At 39.2% G+C, this 13,030-nt stretch overlaps 1 protein-coding gene across 1 annotated transcript; it reads right to left on the minus strand.

The window, feature by feature from the left end:
- Nucleotides 1-2,128: 2,128 nt before the first annotated feature.
- On the minus strand, nucleotides 2,129-8,293 carry LOC121234862 (probable boron transporter 2). Its single transcript, XM_041130991.1, has 12 exons — nucleotides 6,874-8,293; nucleotides 6,601-6,683; nucleotides 6,297-6,489; nucleotides 6,072-6,210; nucleotides 5,604-5,769; nucleotides 5,153-5,319; nucleotides 4,853-5,026; nucleotides 4,626-4,721; nucleotides 4,012-4,149; nucleotides 3,611-3,930; nucleotides 2,859-3,129; nucleotides 2,129-2,686 (listed from the first exon to the last, which is right to left on the minus strand). Exons 1-12 carry the CDS (start codon nucleotides 6,975-6,977, stop codon nucleotides 2,387-2,389), a joined length of 2,151 nt encoding a protein of 716 aa, XP_040986925.1. The 5' UTR covers nucleotides 6,978-8,293; the 3' UTR covers nucleotides 2,129-2,386.
- Nucleotides 8,294-13,030: the final 4,737 nt, after the last annotated feature.

Here is a 13,030-nt window from a genome sequence, read left to right on the forward strand (position 1 = left end):
AGATCGTGATCGATGGTGGCTAGTCTGGTCGGCATTCAAAATAAGTCGGTTCGGTGTTCGAATGTCTGCTTATAAGAAAAATTATCATTTTTTCCATATAAAACTGTCATCCATTAAAAGCATCCAATATTTATTTTTTCTTATTAAATCACTAAATTTCTTTAAATTTTTAAATTAATGACAAGTGGTGAGTTTAATTATTACAATTTAATGATTTTTTAATAATTTTTTTTTTTAAAAAAAGAGGATGATACTCTAATTTTATTGATATTCATCACTTACGGTGAAAACCATGATTACATTTTGACACTTTATGTACATGGATGTTAAAGGCCTTTGCATGAACATGCTTTCACCTTATGACTTTAGTGGTATAGGATGATTGAGTGGTACTTTGATAATTTCTGTTATCAATTTCTGTCAGTACCCTATAAATTTGATTGGAAAGGTTGGCTAATATTCGAGTGACGCCAGGATCCAGTAGAGTAGTAGAGAGAGCAGCGGGAGATAATGGAAAGAATTGTATGCATTCCACTAGCCTGTGTGCCCTGGATCCCCCTATCTACCCACTCACCAAATCTGTCCTAACTAAATCTTCATATCCAGGTGACTGAGCTTTTTACAGTGAACTTAGATCAGAGAATTGAATTTTATAGTGGCATTCAGATCTAGCATCCATAAAGATTTTGGATAATATCCCCTGGAATCCCCCTACCCTAGAAAAAAGAGAGAGAGAGGTTGATTATATGCTGCATTTTTGCTCACTGAACATAGTTCAAAGGTCTAGAAAAAGTGGGTGCAGGAGGTTTAAGGCCGAGTTTATCTCAAGTGGCTTGTAATTGTTAAATTAAAACTTCTTTTGAGCGATTAAATTGACGGTATATTCAAAGAGTAGTCATGCTTTCTCAACTGGCCAATGGCATAATTATCATCTTATTCGACGAATCGTCGAGTCATATTACCTTAAGAAAGAGTTAAAAAACTCATCCAGTAATGAGATAGAAAGAATAAAGAGGGAGTGGAAGCTGCATTAGACTTGAGATGTTCAGGATGATTGAATCCAGGATTAGAAAAAAAGGTTGCAAGACAGAAGTATTAGAAAAGCAGCAACCACCTAGAAAGAAGTATGCCTACTCACTCCATTACTAATTATTTAAGCAAGGGCATATAAAGCTAAAGTGTGGTGCTATCTTTCCCATATCAGAAAAGATTCTTCCTCATCAATCTTGAAGTCATTTGTGGGAAGCATGGTATGAATGTTGCAGTGCAAAAGGTAAAGCCTCAAATGACCAAAGAGAACTTTGAGAAAGACACCTTGACAGATTGTACACACCTCTTGTCCAGTTCCTTTCTGGAAGAAGACACACACACAGGGCCCCAGCTATCGAGTCTCATGAATTCAGTGTCCTTGGTGACCGCCTGGAGGCTACAACATGTTAAAATTAGGGTCAAAATAGCCTCATTGGATGCCAATCCCTATGGTTTCGCTGTCACATGTTAAAATCAGTGTCTCTTTTACACGGCTATAACATAACACAAATATCTCACATGCAACATGCGTTAATAGAGACATCTGAACTAGGCCAACTCATGGGCACTGACTAGAAGATAATGAAGTAGAAGATAAGGATTGGAGGCCAATCCTTATGATTACGCATGCTATTTAATGATGATCCAAAGTTCAAGTACATCTTTTTAGTAAATAATTTCAACTGAAATCTCGTATCGATGCTATACATCATGTTGAACTAGACGAATACACACGTCTGTAGACTGGATTTGTCTACCATAGATTTAGCACATAGTAACTGTTTGTTAGTACCATAATTTGATTTTTGGATCAAGTGGAGCTGTAGTTGTTAGAGTACTTGCCATGAAAATCAGATGAGAGCTCAATATATAGATTCAGTAATAAATCACTCCCACAGGGGAAGGAGGTGGCACTACGTTTATAACCATCGTTTACTCTTTTCACCAAATTTCCAGTGAGATGAGTATATCAAGTAATAGTAGAAAAAGGGTCAAACTGATCTTCCATCCATTCCTTGACTTCTTGATCCTGTTACCACTTGCAGAAGGCAGATTACTTTAAAGAGAAATACAAAAGATGACCAGCAAACAGAAGCAGTGAAGATAAATAGACGTTATCCATTATAAGTCTCATGTTTTCTGCCCAGCCTATGTGGAATGGAAGATAGAAGAGAGTAGCACTGACTATCAACCTACACCATTTTAAAAGGTTGGAAGAAAGAAAAGAAACGCACACCTACAAGATAATACTTGGTTACATGATTTTAGAACGGGACCTCTCGAGCACCATTGACAACTAACCTCACCATAATCACAAACTTAGCATAATCACAAACTTAGCGTTTTAGCTTCAAAATTAACCACAGGGGCTTTGTCCAATAATGGATGGCCCGGGACTGGGGGTTTTTCTCGCTTCGAGTTCTTTTCCCTTCAACCTGGGACTCTGCTCCCCTCTCAGTTCATTTACATCATTGCTGTTTACTCTCTGAGACACCCACGGGCTATAAGCAGGCCTGATATCCTCTACTGAAGTATGGCTCAAACTTGTTACTTTAGGACTTTGAGTGAGACGGATCTCACCACGGCTTCTTGTGATGATTTCATCAAGAATTTCCCCACCATCAATATTGTTAATTCTCGCCTGAGGATCTTGGTCCTGAAAATGCATAAAACATCAAGACGTGTAGAGAAGCATCAAGATATTAGCTAATAAAGGCCCGTTTTGGAACAGGTAACTTGAATCATTGTTATCATGAAACAGAATGCAAGCACAGTCAATCCAAATATGGTGTTTCAAGTAACATGAGTAGAATGGTTAAGACATTTACTTGAAATGACATGTTAAAAGCAATCGACGGGACTTCCTCATACTCAGCAGCATCCAAGTCTTGAAGATGGGCTCCTTTAAAAAACTTAGGGAGAAAATATTGTCGTACTGGTACGAGAAGCATGATCAAGAGTGGGAAAAGGACCCCAGCTAATGGTATCCATGTTATGCCGAAACATACAAGCAAGTAAGCTGTCTGGAACAAGGTGAAGGTGGCAATTGTTTTGAAGGGCACAGTCTCAACAAAGGTTGCATGATACTCCTCCAGCACCCTAACAAATGTAATGATCATCTGTTTACTCTTAAAAAAATTAACAATGATGCTAATTATGTGCATAATAAGTCTGAGAATGGTATGTTTTCTATATTAGACTGAAAAACTGAAACTATCCATGGCCATGTAAGAAATGAAACCGAAAGCAAAACTGTAATTGAATTACAAATAGTATAATCGCATTTTACACAAAATACTCTTATTTCATATAATCATAATTAGATAATATATATATATATATATGCATGTATATATACACGTATGTGCGAGTGTGTTTGTGTGTGTGTGTGTGTGTGAGAGAGAGAGAGAGAGAGAGAGAGATTATTCTACATATGATTTTCAGCATGATAAAGCCATTTTTTTTTAAAAAACAAAAAAAAGAGAGATTAATATTAGAGCATACCAAGAGAGGAAAATGTCTTCGAAGGTATAAGTTTCGAAGTACAGAAGTAACTCAAATTCCTAGAGCAGAAACTTACTTGTATCTTCGACTTGGAGCAGTGAAAAGCAACAATATCCTCTCCCAGAATTGATTTCCAGGCAAGCTTTCAATCGCCATGAAAGCAAAGTAGCCCCAAAGAACTGAAGTTGGGATCTTCTTTAAAAGAGGCATAGCAGCAACACAACCGCCAACCATCAATGCCTGAAGCAGATTACTGACCCGTTGTTCTTTGACTTCGACAGGCAAAAGATCATCAATATCCTTATCCACGTCAAAAACTGTCTCATCAACAGGGGCACCTATATAGCCAGTACGAGAGACCAATTGAATTGTGGACTCTTTCAGCTCTCTCAGTCCCTGTGAAGCACAGATTTAAGATAGGGAAATGCATAAACAACATATTTGTATCAATCAGAAATCTTAAATGAAGAAGTTTACCAGAGAAGATGGAATTTGGCAGGTTAGTGGAGTCTGCATTTCATTATATGCTTCTTGCATGTTCCGGTATAATTGACCCAAATTTGCATTCTTACGCATACTTTGTCGGACTGTTGATACAAGCTTATTCCGCAAAAGCTGTCCCATGGAAAGAAATCCCAACGTATTTAAAAAAGATACCACAACAGGGAAAGAAGAATTCTACCAAAATATTTGACTATATAATGAATTAAGAAGCAACCAACAAAAGAGGATCAATCAAGACGAAACCCCAAGAAATAAAAACAGGCAGGGAGATGTATTCTCATTGTGGAATGAAACAAAATTCAAGACAGGACAGGGATTTATGTTCGGGTTGCTCAATATAATTGTCACAGACAGATATTCTTAACTGTCAAATTAGTAACAATCAAGTGAGCACTCAGGTTATCATTGGAATGAATTCATAGAATGGCTGGATTTTAGTCCTGCTTGCATGCCAAGATTGCAGAGGGTATAAGATTCCATTCTTACTATCTAAATTCTATACCCTTATAAACTAGCAAACAAAACCAGGGGGATTATATAGCTGTCAAAAGATCCATTAACTTCAAGAAAAAGATAGGGTAGTTTACCTGATGCTTTAGGGTAGCTAAGCTTTTTGTATGCATTGGAGACTGTGGAATTACACCATTGGAAGGAGGAATGCCGATAAGCCCGCATAATATGACCTGGCAAGGAAAATAATTCAAGAACTAAAATGAAAAGCTTCCTTAGGTATAACTTAAAAGAAATGCTCATATAGATGGAGCCTTTTGACATAATTACAAGTTAAAAATTGATATTCAATGAAACAGCTCACCAAGAAACCCAGAAGAAGAAGGTCATAATGATATGAAGCTGGTTTCTTCAGATTGAACTCCTTCTGTTGAGAAAGTTGAGACGCAACACTGTGATCAAAGTAGTAAAGCACGGCAATCATAGTTGCTGGTATAAATGCTCCAACAATATATAGTGGAGGAACATTCAACATGTCCTGCACAACTTAACAACATGAGTTTGTAGCCAAGATTCCGACACAAGGAAACAAAATTAAGGCTCTCTCTGAAAGCAGATGCTAGAGAAGTGTCTTGGCAGGTATTTGGCAAACCATAAGATTCACCTTGATAACTGTCCAATTTGAGTATGCCCCAGGAGACCATGGATTTGGACTGAAAAGACGCCTTGGGATCCCTCTTGGGACTTCATTTACAGGTATGTAAGACACACCAGTCCATAAAAGCACCATTAGTGGAACTCCATAATCTGTGATAAATCCCCGCAGCCAACCTATAAATTTGAATCACATATATCATTAAAAAACTAATAAGATCTATGACGAATAGCATAGACATCCAAATATTTATTTTCTCTTGACAGCAACGAACTACAAAATTTCAAAAGAAGAAAACTATCAAAAGGGAAAAATGAAAAGATTGTATCAAATTACTAATGGGAGAAAACAAGAGAGACATTAGCCAACCCAACTGTAGGCCTGTCACTGACTAATAACATGCAACAAATGCGATTGATCTTTTAACCCTATACTTGAGACTTCCAAAGCAAACTCATACCTGTCCCATAGCGCCAGGATCTAGCTTTGCGACTTCTGAGTGCAGTAAGAAGAAGGCCAAAGGACAGAACCAATGCAAACATTCCATTGCCAAATCGCCATGATAATTGGAGTGCAGTCTGATTTGGATTTTCTCTCTGGGGTATGCCAAACTCTTCCACAACTCCCTGTAGTACGAAGTCCATAAATTGAAGGTACAATGAAAAGAATGTTTGCAGAGCAAATTAGTTTGTTGAGTGCTTTGGGGAAAAGGCGGAAGATTTTTGTTATTAGAGGGTTCAAATCAATGTTTCGCTTCAGTAACCTTTACTGGTAGTATTTGAGAACTTATCACTACCATGAAAATTACTCAGTACCATGAGTTTTTCAAGCTAACTTTCAGATATACCATTATTTCGAGAACCTTTCAGTCCTAATTAACCAAGATGAAGCTATAGTGTAACAAATTAAAGTCATAAAGGATGTTCACCCGTATGGCTTGCTGCATAAATAGCATTGCAATTAACAGACCAAACAATTCACCAGCTAGGCGCGTAAACCTATTGATAATAGAGCATGCACCCAGAATGGCCAGCAAGAAGAGCAAAAGGGCCGTCCACACACATACCCTGAAAATCCAATTATGTATAGTTTCAAATATCACCAAAGATCAATCCCTTTGCATTAGTAAGTACCCAGAATGTTCACGAGATACCATCCAGTCCAGCCTAAGAAGAGTTTCTGCCCCAAATCCTTTCGGTCCTTGGCAAAGTTGAACATGAATGTATACATCAACACTGTTGGCTCAGCCACTCCTAGGATGAGTAGGGGCTGTCCACCAACAACTGAGTGGATAACACCACAAAGTGCTGTTGATGCAAGAGTTTGGACAGCAGTCAAACTTCCTTCTGTAAGATATAATCAAACAAAGCATGTCTAAGAAAGCCATTACCAAGCAGATGGGGGAAAAATAACAATAATAGGATGTTGGCAGCCCAAAATAGGAAAATCCTTCTCACCTGTACTTCTCTCCAGCTGCTCCCCAAAAGATATAACTGGAATTGCTGAAGCAAAAAATATGTATGTTGTTGGAGCCAGGATCCTATGATAGAAATAATGATTATAGATTCAACATGTCACAAAAATAAAAATAGAAATATCTGCAGAATTGAATGGTCTACGGTCAAGAAGCTGTGATGGCTACTCAAATTACAGAGGTGAAATCGATAGATTTAGTAACAACAAATTATCCTATTTGTGATATGCGGAAAAGCATTACGCGAGTCACAAACCTGATACCCGCTTGGATACCACCAGTCCAGTCTTGTTTGTAACATAGGAGTCTTCCTTTGAGGTCATTTTTTATTCCGCGGAAAGGCACAAATGTTTCTTCCATGAGCCAAATATTTTGTGAACGTGAAGGATTAGAACTTTGTTTTTTATGTGAGCAACAAGCAACCCAGAAGATATGTGGAATAGAAGATGCTTAATTCAGCTTAAAAAATTAAGGGACTCGAGAGGCCAACAATTTAACTAAATATGCATAAGCGAATATATATTTTGGAATGTATATGCAAATTTATGGGCAGATAGGTAAAGATTTCTTCTTCATCATTGGAGGTTGAAAGAAACGCTAGAAATAAGAATGTTGATTCGACCTTTATGAAATCCATAAACGAATGAATACAATGGAAGAATTTACATCTCGATTGAGTTATAAAGAAAGAATGATTGGAGTATATTGCTACGAGGAAGAACAAAAAAGTAGTGGCCAATGAATGTCCTATTTGGATTCCATCCTTGGTAAAAAAAAAAAAATAAGAATATTAGCGAATAGAACTCATAGTGGATTAGGAAGTTCTAAACTTTAACGAAATTGCCAGCCACGCTGCATATGCTCTGATCAGAACTGGCAGTTGACTCTGAAAAAGCTTAGATCCATCACCTTCCCTTTTCTCTTAATTATCAAAGAGGCCTCCTATTCATCAACTAGTTCCCACCAATAGTTCCCGCTAAAATTGGTGGAAATCGAAGTCAAGCTGTAGAGTTGAGAGGTTAAGAGAACAAGAACCACCGAATTAACGAGAACCCATAATCAAAAACTGCATTTGGGATGGTTCAGAACAATTTGAAGCAATTGGGTATTAATAGACAGATGAACATAGATATCTATCATGCGAGACTAACGAAAGCCCATGATTAAAAAGCCACAGAAAGGATTGATTCAGAACACTTTTGAGCAAATGGGCATCAACCAAACTGGAAAAGTTCAATCAAAGTTACATCATTCAAAGAAGACTCTTCTGAGAAACAACATAAACGAGGACTCACAGAGAGAAAAGAGGCTTGCGGTTACATAAACAGAGACTTAAAGCACAGAGATATAAAAGAAGACAGGGAAGGCAGGGATGATTCAGATGTAGCTCAAAACAACTTCTGACAACTCAGGTAGTAAACGAGCTAAGGAAGAGAATCTGATAGACTTTTTAGCTAACTCACTCCGCAAATGCGAGGGATTTCCGCGTGAATGAGAAAGTGTGTAATCACTAGGCATAAATAACTCTCGCAGCAATGGAATAAAACAAACAGTATGATGTGAGAGAGAAAGAAAGAAGTGGGGAAATAAAAGAATGAAAAACCAAACCAACCGTTTGTTCGCTGAGAAAATAAGAATTAAAAGCAGAACATTTTTCTTTTTAACATTACATACTTGCCCAAAAATGCAGTAACACTAATTGCTTGAATTTGGTAAAAGTTATAAATATTGTCGGGATATTACAGAATTATAAACTATTGGTAAATTATTCATGTATCTTCTTCCTCAAAACCACCTTCCAATACCAGTTATTATTATAGTCTTTGCCTAATCTTAATTCTGAGTTATCTTAAAAAAACAAAAAAAAAAAAATTCTGGGTCATTATATAATTTCTTACTACTCACTCAAGAGAAGTGTTGAAGACCGGAAGGAAAAGGTTGAGTTCCGAGATGTTGATTGAAAGATGAGAGGAAGAAAGCGGCTTTCGACTCTCTAACCGTAAAAGCGGCTGAAAAGACCCAGATCAAGAAACAAAGTTTCGCCAGTTGAAATGTCCATACTAGGGCTCAGTCTTCAGGAAACCACAACATTAGGTAGCTCTTGGCAATGGATACTTGAACTTTATATTTTTGTTGATAATAACTAAATAAAAATAATTTTATCCAAGTTACTATCTTCCAACTTTCTATTTTTGTTTATATTCGGTGTCATAATTTTTTAAGAATATTTTAAATCCCAAGAAAACTATTTTTTAACTTTTCATTTTATCATGTCTATATTTATGTGAAAAATTTATAGATAAAAATGTCTATTTACAACCAACTATGGGAACCGCGGGGGCACTGTGTCCCATGCGGCCGGTTGACTTTTCTTTACATTTTATCTGTTGTATTTAAAGCCTCCGATTGAATTAAAAACTTAAACTGTCTTCATCATTGTTTTAGACGTTTTTCTCTCGTCTTTTCATCTCTTCGCTATTAAAACTATCTTTTTTCCTTGCATCATCTGCGTCTGTGTCTGCGTCTGGAATAGATCTCCAGAATATATCTCTGCAAGAATAGAGTCGAGTTGAAGTATAGAAAAAACATTATAATTTGAGAAAACTATAAAAATAATATTTGGACTGCAAATAATTTTTTCTTCCTCAAAACCAACTCAACCAGCTTTTTCCTTCCTCTTCATATTCTTCTACTTTTCTCTTCATATTCTTTTCCTAAACAACCAAAACAGGTATCTAGAAGCATAACATTTTCTTTACTTTTTTGTTCTGGTTTTTGTTTTTGATGAAGGGGTTTATAGAGATCAGAATATGTTATCTGAAATGGTGGTGAAATGGTGGGTGACCATGGGATTTGTGTGTGTAGCAATTTTTGGACGTCCGATGATGATGTTTGCGAGTGGGTATACTGTGTAGATGGTGTTTGACAGAAGAAAGCTTGGAATTGAACCTTACTCTGATGAGGTGTTGCCCAGTGGAGAGCGACAATTTTTTTGTTCCGTAAACAGTGACAATCAGTTGTTCAGCTTGCAGAGGATAGTGTATTTTAGAGAGAGAGAGAGAGAGAGAGGGAGGGGGTTGCAGTTGCAAACAACAACCACCGGTACAAGCTACCCACGACGACCACTTTTAGCAGCTTCGGCTACCCACGACGACGACCACCAGTGTAGATTTGGCTACCCATGACAACGACCACCGGTGCAGTGTTAGGGACCTCAGTCAAGTCCCAAAATACTATGTTCTCCATGCTAATGGTAGTCTTGGGATGATCGAATCATTGTTCCTCTCTTGCTTGGTTGTCGAGCAATGATGGTCAAGGTGACCACTTAGGTATGGTGAGGTTAGATGTTTAGGCTAAGATGAGTGTATGGAATGGTGGAAATGGTCAAGGAATTGTATGAAGTTCAATGGGGGAAGGGTGCACGGCAATACAGTGGGCTAGGGTTGGCGCCACTTGGATGATAGGATTTAGGGTTTGGAAGATGAGTGATGGACGGCTAGGGTTTAGGTTTAGTGTTTTTGAGTGGGGCGGCTAGGGTTGGTCGATTATGGCTAGTGAGAGATTTTAGGAAAGTTTCCTAAAATCTTGGAAGGCAAGGGTGAGGTGTATGGCCGGCTATGGAAGGAAGACTTGGGTCAATTAGGGTTCCTAGATTATAGGAACCTTAATTGGGCAAGTGGAGTGTTCGGCTAGAACAATTCAAATTAGGCAAGGAGTGCCGAAATTTGAATTCAAATTCAAATGGAGATAGGGTCACCTAGGGCAACAAAGATGAAGCAAACAATTTATGGAAAGTTGACTAACACAAGTGTTGGTCGACTTTTATGGATTGGATGGATTGTGAAGAGCAAAAATATGAAGAACCTCAAGAACAATGAAGAACACTCAAGAACAAAAGCAAAATACTTATGAACTTGAATGAACAAAAGCACAAACAATAATAATCCAACACTTGATTCACGGATTGCACAAGAATTGAATAAACCTCATATATTGATAAACTCAACTTGGATTCACGAATTGCACCAAGTTGCAAATAAAGATAAATGAATCACACGTATTCAAAGAATTCCAAAGTGTGATTCTCTCTTTGAGATTCACGAATTTCACCCAAAAAGCCCAAGTGCAAAGGCACCGGTTTGTGATCTCTCAAACAATAGTATTCCCTCTAGGAATTTGCCAAAAGATTCTAAAGCAAGTGAAAGATTTCCTATTTATAAGCAATACAAATTGGAAACCCCCAATAGGTCCCTTGAAAATAAATAAATAAATCAAATTAAATAAATAAAATAAATAACATGATAATGATCATGGACCAAGGCTAGCCGTGGCATGCATGGCCCATGGTGGGCTAAGTTGGTGCATGGTGGTCTTCGGGCTAGTCCATGGTCAAGTGGTGAGGCATGGTTTGCTGAGGGTGAGCCATGGTGGTGCACGGCATGGCCTAGGCTGGTGGCCTAGGCGCTGAGTCTACAAGGCATGGGCTGGAGCTTTGCGCTGGATGGCATGCCTGGTGGGCATGCCACTGACCTGCTCTGCAAATCACGAGCTGGAGTCGTGCGCTAGGCATGCCACTAACCTCACTGGTGTGCGGCAAGGCTGGACAGGTGTGTGCGCGCGCGCGCGCTGGAAGAGCCGCGCATGGCCTTGCAGCACATGGGCGTGTGCAAGGGTCACGCGGCCCATCAAGGTGCACATGGGCCTGCACACTGATACTTGCAAGTGCGCGCGATTTGCATTGCTGCGCGCATGCGTGCGCGGTCCAGTGTTGCGCGCATGAGCGTGCGGCGCATGTGGTAGGAACCCATGTTTTGTGGCTCATGGTCAAGCCACTAGCCAAGTTGAGACAAGGTTGGACAACCCCAAAACAGCCCCACGGGCATGCCATGGGGCCTGCCTTGACATGCCCAGGATGCCAAGGAGGTTGGTGACTAAACCAGCCCATTCAGCATGGCCAGAGCGCCCAGCGTGCGCGGGCGCCTCGCCCACGCCCAGCGTTCACGCAACGCGCACGCCCAGCACCCTAGCACCCAGGCCCCTGCCTGGGCCATGCCAGTCATACCAGTGTCCAGACCAGCCCAGGACCCTGTCAGCCATATGCCAACAGACAACCTAGCCCACCCATGGGCTCATGCATGCCATGGGTCAACTTAGCCCATGCCAACTATGTTATTTTTTATTATTTATTTTTATTTAATTATTTATTTTTCAAATGACCTATTGGGGGTTTCCAAGTTGTAATTCTTATAAATAGGACCATTAGCCTTTGCATTCACATCTTTTGGTAAATTTCCTAGTGGGTAGACTATTTTGTTCTTGAGATCATCTTTCGGTGCTAAATCATTTGGATTTTTTGGGTGCAATTCGTGAATCCCAGAGAGAGGATCACACCTTGCAATTCGTGAATAGGCGTGGTTCAATCTATCTATCTTGTTCTTGCAGCTTGGTGCAATTCGTGAATCCAAGTTGTGTTTATCAATATATGAGGTTTATTCAATTCTTGTGCAATTCGTGAATCAAGTGTTGAATTATTTTGTTTGTTCTTTGGTTCATTCAAGTAGTTAAGTATTATTACTTTTGCTCTTGAGTGTTCTTCATTTGTTCTTGGTGTTCATCCATTCCATTGCTCATTTGATCCATCTCATACCACATAATTGACCATCATAGTGTTTGTCATCCTTTCCATAAGAGTGTCACTTTTCATATTTGATTTGCCTCATCAAACTTGCCCTAGCCGAAATACACATAGCCTCCACTCCCATTTACCATATTCGGTCATCCTAAAGCCATCCACCATAAACCCTAACTGCCCAACACTCTTGCCCTAAGTCCAAAACCCTAAATACAAGCCCTAGCCGCCCATCATCATATTCCCATCACTTTCCTAAAACTCTAGCTGCCAACTCCATCATCCATTGACCTAGCCATCCATCAAGAGTCCTCTTTGGCAACTTCCTTAATTCAAGGAAAGTTGACTCAATCCAATCCAATCCCATAATTCTAGAAATTTCCCTAGAATCACTCCATCCCTCCAATCACTCATCCAATTCCTTAATTCAAAGAAAGTTGACTTAATCCAATCCAATCCCATAATTCTAGGAACTTTCCTAGAATCACTCCATCCCTCCAATCACTTATACAATTCCTTAAATCTCTCAACTTCTTCTATAGACCTAGTCAACCAAAGACTCCATCTTCTTGCCAAAACCGAACCATCCTAACATCAAGGGTTATCCAACCCCATGTTCGGCCAACCCTAGCCACCAAGCCCTAGCCTCACTCATCCATATCATTCTCAAACTCTAGCCACTCATCCAAGACTCCAACCCTAGTCCATCTCTTCCCAATCTCGAAATCATCCTTAGCCACCACACAAAACCCTAGCTACACTTCACCATACCAACCCTAATCAT

This window comes from Juglans microcarpa x Juglans regia, chromosome 6D (assembly GCF_004785595.1).
Source record: "Juglans microcarpa x Juglans regia isolate MS1-56 chromosome 6D, Jm3101_v1.0, whole genome shotgun sequence".
Classification (NCBI taxonomy): Eukaryota; Viridiplantae; Streptophyta; class Magnoliopsida; order Fagales; family Juglandaceae; genus Juglans; species Juglans microcarpa x Juglans regia.

Coding starts and splice junctions, on each gene's coding strand:
- LOC121234862 (XM_041130991.1), bottom strand. CDS start 6,977: ATGGAAGAAACATTTGTGCCTTTCCGCGGAATAAAAAATGACCTCAAA. Junction 4,150..4,625: donor TAGCTACCCTAAAGCATCAG/GTAAACTACCCT, acceptor TCCATGGGACAG/CTTTTGCGGAATAAGCTTGT. Junction 3,931..4,011: donor GCCAAATTCCATCTTCTCTG/GTAAACTTCTTC, acceptor TGTGCTTCACAG/GGACTGAGAGAGCTGAAAGA.